The sequence below is a fragment of the Molossus molossus genome, unplaced genomic scaffold (genome assembly GCF_014108415.1).
Source record: "Molossus molossus isolate mMolMol1 unplaced genomic scaffold, mMolMol1.p scaffold_m16_p_18, whole genome shotgun sequence".
Classification (NCBI taxonomy): Eukaryota; Metazoa; Chordata; class Mammalia; order Chiroptera; family Molossidae; genus Molossus; species Molossus molossus.
In genome coordinates, this window is record NW_023425353.1 from 46,032,530 (window position 1) to 46,054,448 (window position 21,919).

Here is a 21,919-nt window from a genome sequence, read left to right on the forward strand (position 1 = left end):
AGGGTAAAGAAGGGATGTGCAGAGGAAGGAAACAGAAGAGAAGGGGGAAGGGGATGGAGGAAAGAAGCGAGGAGCGGAGGAAAGGAGGGGAGCGGGGCGGGCAGCGGAGGCGGGGAGGCGGGGAGGCGGGGAGGGGGCGGGGCCGCCGCAGCGGCCGGCCGCGGGGCGGGCGGAGGGAGGGGGTGTGTGCGCGGGTCACATGGTCGCGGCTGCCCTCCCCGTCAGCCGCCCTCGCCGCCGCGGTGCGCTGGCTGCAGGAAGCCTCCGCGCCGCCGCTTTTGTTGTCAGGGTCCCCGCGAGGAGCGCCGCTCGCCGGCTGTCGCGGTCGCCGTCTCCGTCTGCAGCCCGCTCTCCGGCCGCCGGCCCGGGCGCTCCGCCCATGAGGGGGTCCCGCGACCACCGCTGCCTCCAGCCCGAGGCGGCGCGGCGCTGAGGAGGCGGAGCTGCCCCCTCTGCGGGAAGCGGGCGGCCTCGGCCCCCTTCCCGAGGGCACCATGGAGGTGAATGCGGGTAAGAGCCAGACTGCGGCGGGTCGGGGTCGGCGGAGGGGGCGCTCGGAGCCCGCTGGGGCACTTCCGAGGGCGGCGACCAGGGGTGTCCCCAGGGCCGCGGGGTGGGCTGCCGCGCGCAGCGAATCGGACTCGGGCTCGGTTCCCGTCGCCCCCTGGGCCGCCCCGCGGTCGCCCTCACGGTCCCCTGCAACGCCGCAGCGCGGCCCGGCGGCGCCGGCGCGGCCCCCCCCTCACATGGCCGGGCCGCGCGAGCCACGTGCGCGCTGTGTTTACGTTCTGCGGCGCGCGGGCGCCGGTTGGCTGGGCGGGCGCGTGACGCGGCATTACATAATGGGCGCTGAGGTGGTGGCGGCGGGCGGGGACACGTGAGGCCGCTCGGCTCCGTGACCCACATTCCCCGGGGCCGCAGGAACACGTGGGGGCAGGGGCGCGCGCGCGCGCCGGCGGGGAGCGCGGTAACCTCCCGGGAGGCCCCTCCCTTTGGAACCCTCGGGGCTGTGACGTGGCCGCGATTCCCTCCTCCCCCGCGGGGTTGCACAGTGCGGAGGAGGCCGCGCGTGCGCGTGCGCGGGCTGAGAACCCCGCGGTCGCGCGGCTCTGGGGCGGGTGCAGATGCCGCAGTGCTTCTTCGAACGCTGCCCGCAGGGCGGGAAGTGACCCCGATGCGCGAGCCGGGGGCAGGCAGACGGACGGGCCGCAGACCTTGCGGGTGCCGAGGAGGAAGTGTGGGGTGAGGGCGTGCGACGGAACAAAGGAGATGCCCGGGACAGGCGTGGGGTTTCCCCGACGCGAGACCCTCCAAGCAGTCTCAGGTGCTTAGATCCCGAGCAACGCCCGGCAGATGGGACAACACCGCCCTTGTTAGGAGGCTGCCTCACTGTTTAAAAAAAAAATGTTTTCCTCTCGGACGCGACCTACCATAGGTATCTGAAGTCATCAAAACCGACTGGAAAATCCCCTTGGGCTGGGAGCCGTATTGTAAACGGGTCACACCCATAACTAATCATTCAGCTCACAAGTGTGGTCGGGGTGATTCAGGTGGTCCGAACGAAGTGACTGGTCATTCATTCATTGTTCATTTCAATTAAATTTTTTCGAACTCCAAGGTTGCTGACCTTGTCTGAACCTGCTCAAGAGAATTTGGCTTTGTAAATCTTACTCTTGTTACAATGCCTTAGAACAGTATTTTACTTCCTTCTCCCCTTTTGTCTGCCTACAACTGATGGCCTTTATACCTGAAGCCACTGAGGTAACAGAAGAAGCCAGTTTTTATTTTTTAAGTTATGTGCTCTAAGTAGCATGTCTTGATAACAAATATGTTGTGGATGTTCCACCAACATTAAAAATAGTCATTTTCTAACTTTTAATTACCTATGGGCCTACTTTACTCTTTGCGAATTTTTTTTAAAAACGGGGTATCTGTCATGGAATTGAACTCTTCCTTGATAGGATATGGATATGATCAGGTTCAACTTCTTTTAATCCAGCCTTTAGGATGAATATATTCTTCCAGCTTTACAACCTCGTATGGGCAGGCTCCGATGATTGGAAAATTTTTCTCTGGTTTGAACCTTCTGGGAACAAGATCACTTATCTTACTCTTGCCTTTGGAGCTACCAATATAAAACCTCCTTTGGAGGACTGTGGTCGTCCCCCCCCCCCCCCCCCCAGTTCTCATCCCGTGGTTTCTTGCACACTTTTTTTTGTTTCCTGATCATCATCCTTGTTGCCCTTGGGGCTGTAGCGCCTAAAAATGACCAGGCTCCTGCGGAAATGGTTGGACAGTTACCAGTTCCAAGTTTGGGATTCTGCTGCAAATGAATTCTGTCAGGCTTAGCTTCTGTAGCATATTGCTTTGCTGACTCACAGTAACCTTGCATTCAGTTAGGACCTTTTCATGTGAACTTTGGAAACTAGGTTTTAGCCATTGTGTGGGTAATTGTTTGACTTTTAAGTGTGGGAATTTTCAATTGTCTTTCTTAAAATTTCTCTTGTTCCTTTTGGCTCCAAGTTCAAGCTGTCACAAGCTGTTAGTATATTAACAATTTCTACCATCTGTCAGTCAGAGGGAGTTTTGATAAGCATTCCCTTTTACTTTCTTCAAATTGTAAATGTTGACTAGGGTGGAGCCAAATTCATTGCTGACTTGGCACGCCTTTGACCCTTCTTCTTGGGTTGATATTGTATTAGTTAATACACATTCAGCCAGTGACCATTTCATTGAACTGCCCTATAATTCATGACATATTATGTGTCTCTACCCTCTCCATGACTATTACAGTTGTGAAATAGAAGTGGTAGAAATTGACTCGTACATTCTTGTCACAGGTAGGTTTTTATTATGTATACTAGGTTCTTTATGTAACTCATTGCATAAACTTATTAACCCTGGCTGCAATTAATATTTTAAAAACTAGGAAAACATTTCTGCATAGTTTACTTATGTCTTTATAAGTCTGTATTCTGTGTTTCTCCAAACTTGGAAAGAACATCAGAGGGAGATAAGAGTAAAGAGATTTTCACTTGGAGAGAGAAATGCACACAGTGGGAAGAATCAGATGTGATGTAGGAAGCTGCTTGACTGGTCAGTGGAGTTAAGGCATTCAGAAGGTAGTATGGAAATAACCTACAGAGAAACCACTGGGTCATATGACACCTTAAAAATTGAAGGAATGAAGAAAGGATAAGGGAATGTTAGTTTTGTTTGAACTGTTCTGATTGAACTCCAGCATAACTATGGTAAAATAATCATCAGTGTCATTTGAGCATTTACTGTGTGCGAGGCCCTGTACATGTGTTACTACTTTGATACCGCACATTCATTCTGTGAAAGGAAGGACTGTGTTATCAGTTGAAGATGAGGGGCTAATTGAAGTTAAGTAACTTAGGTAGGCAAGTGGTGTAGAGCCAGATTTTGAATCCACAAGTCCACCTGGGGAGCACAAGCTAACTACTGTGCTGTAATAGGTTTAAGCCTACATAATGTTTGAAGGTATATCCACAAACATTATGGATGGTCCTGTCTTCTTGGGGGTGAAGGAGAAATGTGTGGATCCACTTGGTTTGCAGTGGTATGGGGTCATAGCTGGTGGAAAAGGGCAGGTGTCAGCAGAACCTTCTAATTTCATTATTCTACTTTTTTAATCTCATTGCTAGTCAATCTTTTTTTTTCTCCCCCAGACACTAGATTATACTTGCCCTCCTTTTCCAGCAATTTACATGGAGACAAAAACCACTATTTTATAAAATAAGACCTACTGTCTTTTGTCACCCTATTTTTACTTATCTTAAATAATGTCTTACATGGTACATCATTTAATATTTACATATTCTTGTTTTTTTTTTTTATCCTCACCCGAGGACATCTTTCGATATTTTGTTCAGATACAGTGGGAGGGAGAGAGAGAGAGAGAGAAACATCGATATGAAAGGGACACATCGAGTGGTTGCCTAACCAGGGCCAGGGACAAACTGCAACCAAGGTACGAGCCCTTAGCGAGAACCGAACCTGGGTCTCTCCATACCTCAGGCCAACACACTCTAACCGCTGAGCCAAACCGGCCAGGGCAATATTTACATATTCTTTAAGTCCCCACTCATTGTCACCTCGGCTGTCAGCCTCTCTCTCTTTTTTTTTTTTTTTTATCCTCACCTGAGGATATTTTTCCATTTTTTGTACAGATAGAGTGGGAGGGAGAGAGAGGAAGGGAGAGAGAGATAGAAACATCGACGTGAAGGGACACATCGAGAGGCTGCCACCCGCACGACCAACCAGGGCCGGGGACAAACTGCAACCGAAGTACGTGCCCTTAGCGGGAACCGAACCCGGGTCTCTCCGGACCACAGGCCGATGCTCTAACCGCTGAGCCAAACTGGCCAGGGCTGTCAGCCTCTCTTGATCTCTGCTCTCTATAGTGCTTTTGTGTGATTCTCAGCAGTTCACAATAATGTGTATGAGAAGTTGCACTGGAATGAATGGTTAACATAGCTGTTTCCCCAGTTGGCCTATAAGGCTTTTTTAGGGAAGCGACCATGCTGTTCTCTAAAGCTCTGACACTCAGGACACAGTTGGAAGTTTAGTGTTCAGTTAGATCATGACTTGAACTCAAGCATACATTCCAGAATGGTGGGCAGTGGACGTGTGAGGGTTTTGATGATGGGCAGGTGTAGTATTGGGGTAAAAAAAAAAACTCCAGTATATGCAGGGATAGTGAGTTCTTCCCAATAGAACAAAATTGGATATTGACTCCTGGCTTGTCTGAAGTTGACCACTGGGTAAGCCGGAGCCTGGGAACCTGGCCCAGCTCCATGGTCCTTTTCAACTAAAAATAGAGAAGACTGTGCCTCAGCTAATTTTAGCTTGAGGCATCTCAGAAGTATATTCTGCCTCTTTCTAGAGGTGTTAGGACGTGCTGGTTTGGGGATTTTGCCTTTCTTGCTTTATCACCAAAAACTGTGTATGTAAAAAACACCTTAATAATCCTTGTTTACGAACACCATTTCATTTCAATCTTGTAATAACTGGCAGGTAGTCTCATTTATAGAAGATGACTCAGGTTTAGAGAGATTGAAATGACTTACTTGCCCAGGTCTTCTTAGTAAAATAGTCTGTACTCTGGAATTAGACAGCCTTAACTTTCAAGCCTAGCCCTACCACTTAGTAGCTGTATTACTTAAGCTCTCTGAGCTCTTAGTTTCTTATCTATAAAATGGGATAGGACTGGAAATTAATTAATAGGGTTCCTTTGAGGATGAAATGTGACATGAAATTGTGTCATTTTATTCTTGACATTCATTAGGTAGTTGGTGATTTGTAGTTTTCACTTTTCTTGTTTCATTGGGTTGAGAAACTACTAGGTGTGCTCTGTACCTTCTAGGAAATTAAAATTTAACCCATTTGGGTTGCTAATCATCATGTTGGTAGATTGGTGTCTGGTAGCAAAAGTAGATGCTGTAAGACAACTGAATGAGTGTAGAAGGTCTTGCTAGAAGAATGTAGCTACTTCTAGATGGATCATTTTTGATTCCATGGTACCTGGCACAAAGTCTTGTAAATGATTGTTGAACTCCTAAAAATAAGGGTAGGCTCTTAACTGGATTAATACTAGCTCAGTGATTTTTCTTAGGTTTGATTTTGGAACTTTTGCTAAGGAAGGTGTGTTTTGGGTTATAACAATATTTTCCGTTGCTCCTTCATTGCTTTAAATTAGTTCTTAAGCTGTCAGGATAGCTCTGACTTCTAAATTTTTTTTTCAGCTGAGGTAGTCTGAAGACCTTGTGAATATAAATGGCTGACTCAGCCCTGGCCATTTTGGCTCAGTTAGAATGTCAGCCCACGGACCAGAGAGTCCCGGGTTTGGTTCCCGCTAAGGGCATGTACCTTGGTTGCAGTTTGTCCCCGGCCCTATTTGGGGTTGTGTGGGTGGCAACCAGTCGATGTGTCTCTCTCACATCGATGTTTCTCTCTCTCTTTTTCCCTCTCTCCCTTCTGCTATATCTGAAGATAAATGCAAAAAAATGTCCTCGGGTGAGGATTAAAAAATAATAATAATAAAAAAAATAAATGGCTGACTCAGATGCTGGCTCTAGGAATGTCTTCTAAGGAAAACCATCACTTTCTCCCATTTTTTCCTCTCAAATGGAAGTGAATTTACTACCTAAGGTAGTAGTTTAGAAAAGACAAATAGCTGTGATACCTCTTTTGGGAGTTTATTCAGGACTAAGGATAATAGTTTTCTTTTTAAAGATATTTTTATTGATTTTTAGAGAGGAAGGGAGAGGGAGAAAGAGATAGAAACATTAATCAGCTACCTCCTGCACACCCCCTACTGGGGATCAAGCCCATAATCTGGGCATGTGCCCTGACTAGGAATTGAACCCCTGACCTCTTGGTGCAGGAGTTGATGCTCAACCACTGAGCCACACCAGCAGGACAGTATTTTTCTTTATATCCTATCTGAGTGGAGACATGTGAAAAAAGCGCAGTTTGCTAACTCCTGGAATTTCTAGTGTGAACTTCAGATCTCTAGTTTTATAGAAACAAGTGGCATGTGGTTTTTACCTGGGAATAAGACATTTGATAGGCTTCCAGGTTAAAATTGCTACTCTTTGGATTTGTAGTGTATTAAGGGTAGTCAGGCAGTTATGTTGATGAAAACATCAGCCTTAAAAACTGCACACTAACTCGGCTGGTGTGACTCAGTGGTTGAGTATCGACCTATGCACCAAGAGGTCGTCAGTTTGATTCCTGGTCAGGGCGCATGCCCAGGTTGTGGGCCCAGTCTCCAGTTGGGGGAATGCGGGAGGCAGCAATGTTCTCTCTCATTGATGTTTCTCTCTCTCCTCACCTCTCCCTTCCTCTCTCTCTAAACAGTTAAAAAAATTAAAGCCCGAGTTTGTGTTTTAAGTGACTTACAAAGTGTGTCTTTTATCTAAAAAAGATTGAGGAGTCATTTCCCTTTAACAGAGAAAGTTTTATTTAAGAGTAAATGCTTAATTTGCAGTTATTACTTTGAGAATGTGCACAATTCTCCTCTCACTACTTGGTATAGTCATCTAGATTGTTGTCAGAAATGCCCTGTTTTACTGGCAACTTCCTAGTAATGTTTTATACTCTTTGGGAATCTGTTCATGTGATTAGACATGGGCTTCACAAATGCAGAGAAGTAGGTCTTAAAAATACTTATGGCAGGCTTATTACCTAAAGCATGTATAGAGAATTAAGAGACACTCTCTGCACAGCTAGGTGCTTATGGTCTAGTTGAGAAACAGATGGAAACAGATAAACAGTAGGTTTAAATAAGAGCTCAGGACAGAGATGGAAGAGAGATAACTTTGCATCTGATGCACATTGAAAAAGCCAATAAATGTTCATTAGTGATGGAGGGAAGAGGAAAAGAAACCACAGTAGACCTTGCCAGAGAAGATGAGAATTACTTGTTTGGCCTGGGATTTGGAAAAATAATATATCTGACTAGGAGATTACTCATGCAACATTTTATCTCTGAATGAATAAGTTTTTAATTATACCCTAAGAATAACTTTAAATGCTATTTCTTAACCTGGGGGGTTTATGGTCTCTAAGACATCAAGATCAGTTTTCAGAGGGGTTGTGGAAGTTATATTTGATGAAGTTGTGAATAGTGTTTTGAGAGTAGCTCTGTGAAGAGGGCATTAAATTCAGCCTTAATGCTAAATTCTCTGATAGCCTGCGTTCTTCTTTCTAGTCTCTTTAACATTTACTTAGAACAGGTAGTGAGTCTGAATTCCTTAAGAACTGCTTAAAGGTAAGTGTGTCTGCGAGTCAGAGGTAGGTGGAGAAGGGAGAGTGGAACTGGGGTTTAGTGATAGTCATAGAAGTCTTCTGGAAGCATCATCAAAACAGATTCTGAGAGCAGCAGTAATGAGAGGTTCTCCATTTTGAGATAAATTACTTTATCCAGAGTTCCAAATGTTACATCTGTTCTTGATTAACCTGTGTTTAAGCCAAGTGATGGGAGGAGGCAAATGATCAACTCATTGTTTCTAGAATTGTATCATATAAAGGTATAATAAAGGAGACAGAGAACCAGAACCAGGTTTTTTCCCACAGTCAAGACTGTTTAAGCTGTGGAGTCACCCAGGAAGGTTTTTCACTCATTTTAGGAAAAGATTGGAAAATGAAAAACCGTGGATCTGCATGTGCTCAGAATAAACCCTTGTGAGAACCTCCTCACTTCTTAAGTCAGTGGATATTATATGGGCTTTGAACTTTGTGGAAGCAGGAATTATAGTAGGAAATAAGGAAGTAAGTTATTTTTCCTTGCTAACTGTAATGTCAGGGTAAGCTGACATTTAGTCGGCAACCAGTTTCTTTATTGTTGTTGTTAATCCTCACCCGAGGATGTATTTCCACTGATTTTTAGATAGAGTGGGAGGAAGAAAGAGAGAGAGGGATGGGGGAGGGGTGAAGAGAAACATCGATGTGACACATCGATTGGTTGCTTTACACATGACCCTGACCAGGGCTGGGGATCGAACCTGCAACCCAGGTACGTGCTCTTGACTGAGAATTGAACCCAAGACCATTTGGTCCTCAGGCTGATCCTCTAACCGCTGAACAAAACTGGCCAGGGCTCGGTAACCAATTTCTAAAGTTAGTGACTTTACTGTTCAGATGTGCAAAAATAGAAAGTACATATTATCATATATCTAATTATCTGACTTCTCTTTTCTAGGAGGTGTGATTGCGTATATCAGTTCTTCCAGCTCAGCCTCTAGCCCTGCATCTTGCCACAGTGAGGGTTCTGACAATAGTTTCCAGTCCTCCTCCTCTTCTGTTCCATCTTCTCCAAATAGCTCTAATTCTGATAACAATGGTAATCCCAAAAGTGGTGATCTCTCCAGTATTGAAGGTATTCTGAAGAATGATCGAATAGATTGTTCTATGAAAACAAGCAAGTCATGTGCACCTGGGATGACAAAGAGTCATAGTGGAGTGACAAGTAAGTTACTTTAGTTTTCTAAAGGTTGGTACCATTAATGGCAGGTGGGGTTTGCTTTATCAACTTTTTATTTGAAGGAACCATTATATTTTGGGATATAATTTTCACTTCTTTCTGAGTCATCATAGTTCAGTATTTAGGTAAGAAATCAGTGATGGTTTTAAAAGTTAAGCCTCTAGGAGTTGTCATAACTGATCTTTGCCATGGCGTGAGATATGTGGTTATGTACTGTGCCTTTCCACGTATCCTTTAGAATTACCCCTTTTGCCACATTTTCACAGTTACCTTTCTTCTGGACTCCTAGTACTGAATCTGATTTCCAGAACAGAGTACTCGTTGTGGGAAGGGGTTTGCTTTCATGAAATTGGAGCTAGGAATATTGGGATTTGGAAAATAAAGCAGGATTTGGAATAACCAAATGAGTAGTGGAATTCAGACTCCTGAGTGAGTGTGGAGATAAGATGGGCTGGTATTGGGGAAGATCAGGAAGGAAAGGAATAGGACCTGTCTGGTGCCTGAAGGTTAATGGAACTGAGTGTCTGGACAGCAGCCTGTGGAGACATCCTTTGCACCTTTTATTTATTGACTTCTCTGCTTGACATCTTCATTCTTATCTAGGAGGATTGTTTCCTTAGTTCTGGTTGTCTGGTGTAAAGTAACTCTAGATTTACAAAATTTCAGAGTATGTTTAAAATCGTCAGGAAAGGGCAAAACCAGCCTTCTGAAATATTTTTGGCAGTCTCATAAACTGAGTTTATTTATTTATTTAATTTGTTTTTTGTTTGTTTTTATTTTCACCCGAGGACATTTTTGCATTTATCTTCAGATAGAGTGGGAGGGAGAGAGGGAAGAAGAGAGAAAGAGAAACATCAATGTGAGAAAGACACATCAACTGATTGCCACCCACACGACCCCAACCGGGGCTGGAGACAAACCACAATCGAGGCATGTACCCTTAGCGGGAACCGAACCCTGGTCTCTCCGGTGGGGGGCAGGGGTCGATGCTCTAACCGCTGAGCCAGACCCGGCTGGGGCCCATAAACTGAGTTGAAAAGAAAACCATGATGTCTTCTGACTGGTTAATTTGGTGTAAATAATAATTTTTTACGTGATAAAAGTATATTTGTATCTATTTAAAGTACTTAAAAGTTTAACAAAATAAAATATTCAGTTGGAAAGAAAACATAGTTGAAAATTTTCTGTCTTCACTTTTGTTTCTGTTTGTGCCTTAGAATTTAGTGGCATGGTTCTACTGTGTAAAGTCTGTGGGGATGTGGCGTCAGGGTTCCACTATGGAGTTCATGCTTGTGAAGGCTGCAAGGTAAAGCCTGCTTTTTCTTTCTTTAAGTTACTGATTCTGGAATTAAAGAAATTGGAGTTAGGTTTGCCTTTTTCCACAGCTGATAATGTGGGAGGAGGAGAGAAGTCAGCTGGTCCTATTTTAAGTCTTAAGCATTTTATGTAGTATATAAACATAACTTGTTTTGAAAAATTTTTAATTCAGTGGAAGTATATTTTTAAAGATTTTGATCAAAATAAATTTGCTATCTCATTCAAATTTAATTATGGTATGAAACCAAGTGCACAGATGCTTATTCATTAATGTGTCAGGTGCTATTGTAGGTGGTGGGGAAACAGCAGGGAGCAAAACAAACAAGGCACTCCTGCCTTGTTATAATTTGGTTCAACTAAACTTTGAATGGGTCTTATCAGATACGTTGTCATTCTGACATGTCAGGTACTAGGAGTTGAGAATAATTCTTAGATACTTATAAAAATGTATCTTTGGAAGTAATGCCAAGTAAGTAAAAGAAACTTGGAAATAAATCGAGTGCTTGGGAAAGCTCCTTATATTTGTAAGTTTAGTTGACTCGTTCTTAGAGTGTCTGTCAGATAATTCCAAGGGAGATAGTCTCTACTACCTACTTAAATCCAGGGAATCTCTCTCTCTCCGTTTTTAAATCTGGCACAGTCCTTTCTCCTGAGTATCAGAATTAACGTGGTCAAGGCAGGTGCTCCTGCCATTTGTTCTCTGGAAGAAGGCCAGAAGCAGGAATCCAGTTTGGCAGGATATGGTGGGTGAGCAAGATAGTGAATATACATGAGAGAAGAGATATTTTCTGAAAGGGTGGCTCTGAATGAATTGTGAATTTGGTATTTCTTAATGGCCAAGTCTCTTAAACTGGTCAGTATTTTCTATGAATGTGGCACTTTTCCATTCTAAAATTTTTTTAACCACCATTTTTTATTTTCCCTTGAAATTGTGACGTAATTATGGGGTTGGCATAATTCTAATTTTATAGCTAGAGAAACACAAGCCAATGAACCTAATTGTGTATTCTTGATAAATACACATAATTGTTCTATATCCTCTTAATGGTGTCTCTAGCTCAGATGTTATAGTGTCCAACTATAGTATTTCAGTAATAAAGTGTAAAAATGTTGTGTCCTGCAGTTACTAATATAGATTCATGAAATGCGTGATTACTTATGATATTCAAGGAAACTGAAGTTTAAGATACTTTTGGTAATTGTGTTCTTGACTTTTCCATTCTCCTTGGAACTATTAAGCTGGGGCTCTTTGAATACCTATCACAGCACATGCACTTAAATTGTTCAGTGAAGGCAGTTATCTGTAGCCATCTAGCTGGGAACTGTCTTTCCCTAGATCACTAGGGGTGTGTGGGTGTGTGGTGTGACAGTCACCTGTTGCTGAAAAGCAGCCAGGAACATCTGGCACATATAAGTAGGCCTTGCTGGTGTCAGCAGGTAATGATCAAGGAACGACCAAGCTCTACTAACATAATCCTTAGTACCAGTGAAGGGATTATAGCTATAGAATATATTTTTCTGTCACCTCTTTAAAAATAAGTCATATTTCAAGAACTTGGGAATTTGTATGTTATTAAAGTATGAGTTGGGAATTGTGGCTGCAGGCAGGGGCTGGTAACGGGGTGCTTGGAAAGCAGCAAGATTCTGCAAAAAGAAGAAAGGGAAGGGTCTTGTTTGGCTAGTAGTTACAGGTGCTTACTGATACTGGTAAGAATCCAGTTAAATTCCACGTGTCAAGATTTTATTTTCCGAACAAAATAGACCCAGAGACATAGAAGTAGAGTACAGACTGACAAACCTCAGAAGCGGGGGAGGGGAGAGATAAACCACAGAACTTGCATGTATGCGTAACCAGTGGACATAGACAACAATCCTGGGGTGGGGGAGGATTAGGAGGAAGGTGTCAATGGGGGAAAAAGGAGAAACATCTGCAGTAAAACTAAATTAATAAAAATTGAAAATAAAATATATTAAAAAAAAGGATTTTATTTCCCTCAGTTCTAAGCCAACATTATTTCTCAGGTGTAGCTGGTAATGTTGATAGTTAGGAGTTGGGGTGGCTGCTTATAAGAAGTTCATCTGGATGTTTTTAAATGAATGGGTGCATCATCTTTGTTCTCAGGGTTTCTTTCGGAGAAGCATTCAGCAAAACATCCAGTACAAAAAGTGCCTGAAGAATGAAAACTGTTCTATAATGAGAATGAATAGGAACAGATGTCAGCAATGTCGCTTCAAAAAGTGTCTGTCTGTTGGAATGTCAAGAGATGGTATGTTCCCAGTTTAAAGAACGTTCTTTTTTTTTTTTTTTCCTTCTTTTTTTTATCCTCACCTGAGGACATTTTTCCATTTTTTGTTCAGATAGAGTGGGAGGAAGAGGAAGAGAGAGAGAGAAACATCGATGTGAAAGAGATACATCGAGTGGCTGCCACCCGCACGACCAACCAGGGCCAGGGACAAACTGCAACCGAGGTACATGCCCTTATCGGGAACCGAACCCAGGCCTCTCTGGACCACAGGCCGACGCTCTAACCGCTGAGCCAAACTGGCCAGGGCAAGAATGTTCTTTCTTAAAGCATGTGGAGCTTGGCTTTTCTTCTTCAGCATAGACGAGCCCAGGGCTATAAACCAGTTACCAATGGCCCTCTCGTGCTTAGGATGCAGCAGATTTTAGAAAACACATTTTAACATCTTGTAGGATGCCAAATTTATTAAAGTCAAATTTTAGTATCAACACCCCAGGAACAACAGCTTTTGGCTCACTTTTTGTTGTTGGTTCTTGTAAAAAGACCCATTTTTTTCCCTCTGTACAAATTGATTTTTTTTTTTTTATCCTCACCCGAGGACATTTTTTGTTCAGATAGAGTGGGAGGGGGAGAGAGACAGAGAGAAATATCGACGTGAAAGGGACACATCGAGTGGCTGCCACCCGCACAAACCAACCAGGGCCGGGGACAAACTGCAGCCAAAGTACATGCCCTTAGCGGGAACCAAACCCAGGTTTCTCTGGACCGCAGGCCAATTCTCTAACCGCTGAGCCAAACTGGCCAGGGCCCTCTGTACAATTTGAATACTGCCTTTCCCACAAAAAAGGTTTAGTTTTTCTTGATGTAGGAATTCGTGGCTCTTTCTTTATAATTTCTTAGTATTGCTGATGAGTCAATTTCTCTTAATGTGAATTATCTCCATCACTTTCTCAGCCCTGCGATGATAATGTGCTTTTAGAGTACAGATTCTGAATACACTGAAAGGAGATGCAAAGTTGAAACAAACGTAAGAGTCTGGAGTGGAGGAGGTTATTCAATTCTGGTGTGAAATTGAGCTATGGAAAATAGAAGTTGTAATTTGTTAGAATTATCTGTGGATGACATCACTGGAAGATTTGACTCTTCTGTTGTGCTTAGGGAAATGATTTGTGAATTGTCTCATTCTGTTCTATGTAACATAACAGAGGAGTAAGAGGTTTTCAGAGGGATTAGTTTAGTAGGGTTAATTAAGAATTGCTGAGAATGAACCTCATATTTTATCTAGGGGAGGGTCACTTAAGGAGTCCCTTACGTTACTCTAATATCTTACTGACACAGAAATAGAGTGTTGCAGAAAGGAACTTCTTGAATAATAGATTTCAAGCGTTGATGTTTGAGATTGTTTAATTGCCTGAACATTTTTTGTAGCACTAGAAATAGTAATACAAAGTTAATGGGTATTGTGATTGCCTCAAAAGAATAAAAATGGCAATTATTTGTGAAGGAGAGGGAGTAGAAGCATAGAGTGTGAAACGCGATGAAATAGTTTGTCTGATAATGCCAGCGATACACTTAGATTAGTAAGGCTTTCTTGATGGGTGGTATATTGAATTTTTATTATCTTGATATGAAAAACTAGAAAGAAGCTTTTTTCCCCCATCCCTCTGGGATAGGAATGTTGGACACAGACACATTCTAAGACTAACCTCTAAAATAATGAGGATGAATGATTTCATTTTTCTTTATTTCATTGATTTTAATTAAAATCCAGCAAGTACATTTTTCAATAACTGCATTTCTATTGACCATATATATATATTTGTTGTTTAAGATTTTCTTCTTAAAGAAGCCAGTAAAGGAAAGAGCAGGTCATTTAACATTGGGTCCTGTTGGGTCTTGAGAATAATGTTATGAAAATGAATTGACAAAGGTCAGATGTTCAGGGAGTGATTGTGCCTACTAGGTTCCATTAGTGTTAATGGATGTAGAGCTGAATCCCATGTGCCTTCTTAAGAACAGAGCCCTTCAGCCTTGTTAATAAGGTACTGTGTGGATATGCTGGTCTGCGTCAGGCTCTGATTTACATTAGTTAATTTCACATTTCTTCCTTAGATTTTGCTTACAAAATACCCAAGAAATAGAACTTCTCCTTAGCTCTGTTTTGGGAGAACAATGGAAAATCCCCCCCCCCCCACCTCTTATGGTACATAAAAAACAACCAGTAAGTTAGAATAATTTGTACCAGAGAGACATGTAGATACTCTTTACTTGTATGGCTAGAGGCCATAGCTATCAAAGATAATTTTGTGTTTTTTTATTTTTGTATAAGCAGGTATTATTTAGAATATAAATGTTAAATATCTTTTTCTTCAATAGCTGTTCGGTTTGGTCGAATTCCTAAGCGTGAAAAACAGAGGATGCTAATTGAAATGCAGAGTGCAATGAAGACCATGATGAACAGCCAGTTCAGTGGTCATTTGCAGAATGACACATTAGTAGAACATGAACAGACAGCCTTACCAGCCCAGGAACATCTTCGACCCAAGCCCCAGCTGGAGCAAGAACACATCAAAAGCTCTTCTTCTCCCTCTTCTGATTTTGCAAAGGAAGAAGTGATTGGCATGGTGACCAGAGCCCACAAGGATACCTTTATGTATAATCAAGAGCAGCGAGAAAACTCAGCAGAGACCATGCAGCCCCAGAGAGAACGGATTCCCAAGAACATGGAGCAATATAATTTAAATCATGACCATTGTGGCAATGGGCTTAGTAGCCATTTTCCTTGTAGTGAAAGCCAGCAGAATCTCAATGGACAGTATAAGGGGAGGAACATAATGCATTACCCAAATGGGCATGCCATTTGTATTACAAATGGACATTGTATGAACTTCTCCAATGCTTATACTCAAAGAGTATGTGATAGAGTTTCGATAGATGGATTTTCTCAGAATGAGAACAAGAATAGTTACCTGTGCAACAATGGAGGGAGAATGCATCTGGTATAGTGAAATCAATTTTTTTTTGCTAACCTCGTATCATGGAAAACTTTTCTTTTATGTGGGGGATATACCAACTTCAAGGGTGGGAGAAGGGTTGTAAGAAATCATGAAATTTACAGAATCAGTTTTGTACACTATTTTAGGTCAAATACTTTTAATAAATATCATTTTTTGAATGACCTAATTTTACACAGTTAGGTACAAGCATGTGATTTGATTGATGATACTATGCTTGAGATTAGGATTTTATATAAAATATGGATAATGCATAGTTGGTTTTTTAATTCTTAGAAATGCCTTTCAAAATTTGAGCATTCTGATTAATCACTACGTTACTAACTTTGGGATTTTCTCTAGCGGCTGATCTTTTAGCTTGCCACAGTCAGTAATCCGTTTATTTCTATAGAGTTTTCTTTAACTGTTATTAATGCAGAAAGGTCTTTGGATATAGAACATGGATGTTTTATTGTGTGAGAATTTAGGAATATTTTAATTTAATAGGCTACCTTCTAAGGATTTTCTCAGACTTTATCCTATGAGATGAGTTAATGTTATTCATATCATTTAAGTTTTTTTCATCAAATACAACAGTCTACATGAAAGCACAGTGTTTATATTCAGCCAAAATTTCATCAAAAGCATCAGTACTGCACCATTTCCAGTTTAAATCACGAGGTCCTTTGATAGTGCTTGTTGTTTTCCACAGCCAGGTAATAAAGCCTTCTTTTTATATTTTCAAAATAGTCGACTGTACCTCAATCCTTATATTAGATTTTTTGGCCACTTGCAAGTATTTGATCCCATGGATCTGAACAGTGACCTTATATTTTATTAGGCTTAGTGGCTGCCTTAAGAAGGGAACAGATTATGATCACAGAATCATTTCACTCCTGGGTCTCATGGATTCAGTGAAATTTAAAGGCTGATTTTACTGATAGAGTTTATAGTACAGGCTTCCTAATCTTTTAAATGTTTTTATGCCTTTTTTACTTTCCTTTTTTCCCTCCCCAATCCTCTTGTAGAAGTTGTACCTTGTATCTCCAGTCATTGTTTCCTAATTGACTAAGTGGAGGTGAGGGCTCACACCATTGTTTAGAAAATAAATGGTTAGTGTGGCCTTTTTTAAAAAGGGAGGCATCTATCTTTTCCTCTTTGAAATTACAACACTGTAATTGTGCCCATTTAGAAAAAAGTGAGTTTTGAAATATTTACTAACTGTGGGCTTGGATTCTAGGCCTATGACTTCTTGCTGTATTTGGATGTCACTACACATCTTAGAGTCTCATTTTTTCATCTAAGAAATGGTCATCGTAATATCTGCCATAACTAACTAATAGGATTGAGAATCAAGTAAATATATGTGAACTTTATTTTTTAAAACCATAAAGCCAGCATAAGGTGACAACATGTTACAAAATAAACTGTTCAGCCTGTGCAATGGGTTTTTGAAATAGATTGTGATGGATCTAATTTTTGCTTAGGCTGCTGCTGCTTTCTGGGTAACAAGTCAGTTGCTATTTAAATTAGGTTGCTGTGAGGCTTTCTGTCGTAAGGTAGAGTAGCGAAAGAGAAAGTGCTATTGTTAGTAGTATCTGAGGGTTATTTTCATGTTGGTGTTTCAGTAATTAAGATGCCACTTCTGAAATTTCTTTGCCATCTCTCACAATTTAAGAGTTTTTCTGTTTTGTGCATGCTAGGTTTGTCCAATGAGTAAGTCTCCATATGTGGATCCTCATAAATCAGGGCATGAGGTCTGGGAAGAGTTTTCAATGAGCTTCACTCCAGCAGTGAAAGAAGTGGTGGAATTTGCAAAGCGTATTCCCGGATTCAGAGATCTCTCTCAGCATGACCAGGTCAACCTTTTAAAGGCTGGGACTTTTGAGGTAAGTTTTGTTGATCTTGAGTATGGATACAGGGCATGTAGTGTTTTTCTTTTCATGCACATTTTACTTCTTTTCTAAATGAGTATTTGAAGTCCAGAGGCTGAAAACTACCAACAAAAGAAAGACCATCTCAGGATCTTGGGAAAGAGACTAGGTAAATGCAGTTACTTAGGACTTGAAGTATAAGTGCACTGTAGTCCCAGCATATGAACTCCAGGTTGTAGTATTGCTTGTAGATGTGGACTTGGTGGGTCCTGCAGAGTGGTGGATACCTACTGAAAGCCTCGTCTGGAGTTGACTATGTTCAGTACAGAATGTGAAGGGTAAATAGCATGCGATTTTGTCTTTTAGGAGCTTGTAGAATATAGGGTGGGGCAAAAGTAGTTTTACAGTTGTGAGTACACAAAACAGAGTATTATTATTATTAATTATTGTATTGTTTTCCATGTGAACAACTATAAACCTACTTTTGCCCCACCCTGTATTTGGCAAATGTATCAGACATCTCTTCTGTGCCAGCTCAGAGTTTCTTGGCCTTCCCTCACTCCAGAATCTACAGCTACTTTTTCTACTCCAGCTTCTTTTGCTCTGATGCCTTTTGCCTGGGCTTGGGGCAACCACTGTTGCCAACTTCAGTAGGACACAGATGGTGCCTTTCCTTGTTTAGTTAGGTGCCTAGGTGCTTCTCACCTCTCTGCCCCAGGGCTTTCCTGTTGCCGCTAGTTAAGAGAAGTCTCAGGACTTGCTTGAAGCTCACTTACTCATTATTTTGAAATGCAGGCCAGTAGGTGGGAAGTTGATGTCTGGTGGGCGAAATCTTGGATCAGTGAGGGTAGAGAGCCATTTCTCTCTAATGGTCCCACAAGATTGAGCTCTCAGTTCTTGATAAGTGGTGGGTGGCCAGCTCAGTAAATAGGCTAATATTGGCTCTCTGCTTCCCTGTCCCATTTCCATTTTCCTCACTCTTGTTTTCACATTTGCCAGTGCACACCCCACATAAACTTTTGCCTTAGGCTCTGTTTTCTGGGGCATCTGTGGACTAGAACAGAGAAGCCATATTCATGAAATATTCATGGTGTAATTCAAAAGTAACACCTACAGGTTAGGATTTTCAGTGTAAAGGAAAACATTACACTTAAGATTTAAAGCCAGAAGGTGTGTCAGTGATCAAGTTCATTTCACCCATTTTTGGGGTTAAGTAACTACGGCTGAGAGGTAACTTAACCTTTTAACCTCAGAGACTTTTCTTGGATTACCAGTAAATTCATGACACAGGGATAGAACACAAACCCGACTCCATGACTTGCGTTCTTTCAGCCTTGTGATTTGTCTTGGGATTGCTGTGTTCTGGGTAGCACCATCTTCATAGAAGGCTCTTGCCCTCTTTTGGATTATCTTGGGTTAAACAAGTCTTTACTTAGCATTGCAAAGAGAAGGTATTGTTCAGCGTTCTGCTGATTATGAGAGAAATATGTGACATATCACCATTTAGTATAGTGGAGAGAGTGCTGTAGGTAAACAATTGTTGAGTGGTTTGGTTCGAATTTTGATTATAACTTGGTGTCTAGAACATTTTTATTGTAATGGTTTTCTTTGTGTTGTCTCTTTGGGTTATTGATTTCTTGAAATGGTCTAATTAGAGTTCATCTGCTGCATTTGCCTTGGCTGCATTTGGTGTTTTGATGTTTCCAAGTGTTACTGCATTGAAATATAGTTAGAGAGTTTATTCAGTGCCTTTGGCCAAGGCCCAGTTTCAGATTTCTTGGCCATCATCGTCCGCTTTAATTTTGTATTTGCATTTCAGAATCTTTATTGATAGAGTTTCAGGGCTTAACTATTTTGCCACCGGTGGTTAGAATTTATTTTGATCTTCTTGGAATATTTATTGCTTTGGTAGTGAATTTGCCTGAAGGAAATGATTCTGGGTAAAAATAAACTCAGTGTTTCCTTTACAGTTTTATATGTAGAATGTTTAACTGACTTGAATACTGAGGTATTTCTTAGCACTGCTACTGAATTTCTCCAAATACAATTTAAGTCTTTTTCTTTATCCAGGTTTTAATGGTACGGTTTGCTTCGTTATTTGATGCAAAGGAGCGTACTGTCACCTTTTTAAGTGGAAAGAAGTATAGTGTGGATGACTTACACTCAATGGGGGCTGGGGATCTGCTAAACTCTATGTTTGAGTTTAGTGAGAAGCTGAATGCCCTCCAGCTTAGTGATGAAGAGATGAGTTTGTTTACAGCAGTTGTCCTGGTATCTGCAGGTAAGCAAGCTGGTTCAAAACTGTGCCACACCTAGAATATAATGACCACCTGGGGAGAAGGTGGTGGTTAATGAGGTTCCAGCAAGCTCTGTGGAAGGAAGGGTGCCTTAAGGAAGATGTTAAGCTATGTCAATTCGTTATTTTTGTATAATTAAAAAATTTAAATCATGGTAGTAAAAGTTAAAAGTGCTATGTGGCAATAAAATGATGTTTAGAGCTGGGCCTCATATTTACCACTCTTAGTCTAGCTCTTGTTAATGATTTTTTTTACCAATTTATTTATTTTTTTATCCTCACCTGAGGAAATTTCTTGATATTTTGTTCAGATAAAGCAGGAGGGAGAGAGAGAGAAAGAGAGAGAGAGAGAGAAACATCGACGTGAAAGGGACACATCGAGTGGTTGCCACCCACATGACCCAACCAGGGCCAGGGACAAACTTCAACCGAGGTATGTGCCCTTAGTGGGAACTGAACCCGGGTCTCTCTGGACCACAGGCCCACGCTCTAACCGCTGAGCCAAACTGGCCAGGGCGATTTTTTACAAATTTAAATCATTATTTCATTTTTGGAACATTGTGTTTCTCCAGGTATATGATTCTAATCTAAGTTTTTTTTTTTTCCATTTATCTTCAGATAGAGAGGGAGGGAGACAGGGAGGAAGAGAGAGAGAGAAACATCAATGTGAGAGAGACACATCGAGTGGTTGCCACCCACATGACCCCAACGGGCTGGGGACAAACTGCAACCGAGGTACATGCCCATAGCAGGAACCGAACCCGGGACTCTCTGGTCCGCGGGCCAATGCTCTAACTGCTGAGCCAGGGCCTGATTCTAAGTTTTAATTACAATAATATGTACATTACTTGTTGGAAGTATCGAGTTGTATTAGTGTGGTTTGTTAAAACCGTTGTAAAATTTTTAGTTGTAGGCTCTCACCCAGCTTTGTCACTGAATGTTATGTGTGACTTGGATGTAAGTAATTTTGTCCTTTTGAGTCTTGGTTTTCTCATCCTGTGCAAGGCAGGGATTGTACCATGTGAGCCTACCATGGGGGTCAGTTACTGTTTGAATGAGTGACTGAGATTTTGAGACTTAGCGTTTAATGTTTGTTTATGAACGTCATTGATGATGTTTCTCAATTTCCTTGCCTTGCATTGATATTGCAGTTATTTCTAACCAAAGTATTTCAATTTAGACAATAGATATTTAGGCAGAGATTATTCCCAATAGCAAATTAGAGATAGAGACAGTACTTTCCTGGGGACATGTAAGTAAGTGCCAGCTACTTTTAGGTATCACTAACTTTATTTTAAAACATTTATTGAGAATTTTATAGTATATGACATACTTAAAGCTTCCCATTTGCTTCCAACTGTGTAAATGCGCTAGACACTGTGACAGCATACATTATGGCCCTGGTTATTTGGCTGAACTATAAATCAGTAACTCTTAAGGAGAGTAAGGTCTTTGAATATTGTAAAGGGACCTGTACATCAGTGGTATAAATAAAGACTTAGGCCATTTGAAAGTGTAATTTGGCTACCTTTTCTTATCAGCTCTACCTGGGTAGCTAAAAATGTACTTCTGATATGGAAATAGTATGAAAGGAATGGAAATACTGTGTCAGGAAGGGATACCTGTTCTCTCAGTAACCTTGTAATGCCTCTTGTACATTACCTTTTTGTGGTCTCTTGATAAGTAATTAATAATTGTTTGAATGGACATAAGATTAATATATCTATTATTGTGGAACTACAGGTAATGCATACTTGCTAATTTCCTTATCTGATGAATATGCCTTATGTGCTAGATGCTCAGGGGAAGACAGACAAAACAAACATTAAGACACAGATTTGCTCTCAAAGTATTTATACTCTATTTGGAGAAACAGAATTAACAAAAAGCTTTATGTACAAAACTTTGTGGTTCTGACTGAGGTAAATAGTCATAGGAAGGAAGATGAAGTCATCTGAGAAGTCTTTATGGGGAAAATGTAAGTGGAGCTGGAATTTGAAGGATGGATTATTACATTTTTCCCAGCAAAAAATGATAGAATGGTGTAGGGTAGGGGCCAAGCTGATGTGTACATCAAGGAGAAGGGGTACAGAAGGCTTATATGTTATGGGAGGACCAGGTTACGGAATGTCATCCAGAGAAGTTTTAACTAAATGGCACAGCAGAAAGTCAGTATAACTTCAAGT

The 21,919-nt window shown here is 41.5% G+C and overlaps 1 protein-coding gene across 2 annotated transcripts in view; it reads left to right on the plus strand.

Annotated features, from left to right (window-relative positions):
• Positions 1-208: 208 nt before the first annotated feature.
• The window catches only part of NR1D2 (nuclear receptor subfamily 1 group D member 2), a 69,629-nt gene continuing 47,918 nt past the window's right edge, over positions 209-21,919 (plus strand). The window contains exons 1-7 of one of the 2 annotated variants that reach the window (XM_036266578.1): positions 209-510; positions 8,729-8,995; positions 10,228-10,316; positions 12,450-12,594; positions 14,947-15,569; positions 17,267-17,452; positions 19,508-19,718. In XM_036266578.1, coding sequence (XP_036122471.1) covers positions 495-510; positions 8,729-8,995; positions 10,228-10,316; positions 12,450-12,594; positions 14,947-15,569; positions 17,267-17,452; positions 19,508-19,718 — 1,537 coding nt within the window. In that variant the 5' untranslated portion in view covers positions 209-494. The remainder of the gene's footprint in view (positions 511-8,728; positions 8,996-10,227; positions 10,317-12,449; positions 12,595-14,946; positions 15,570-17,266; positions 17,453-19,507; positions 19,719-21,919) is intronic. The other variant, XM_036266579.1, reaches the window with a different exon arrangement.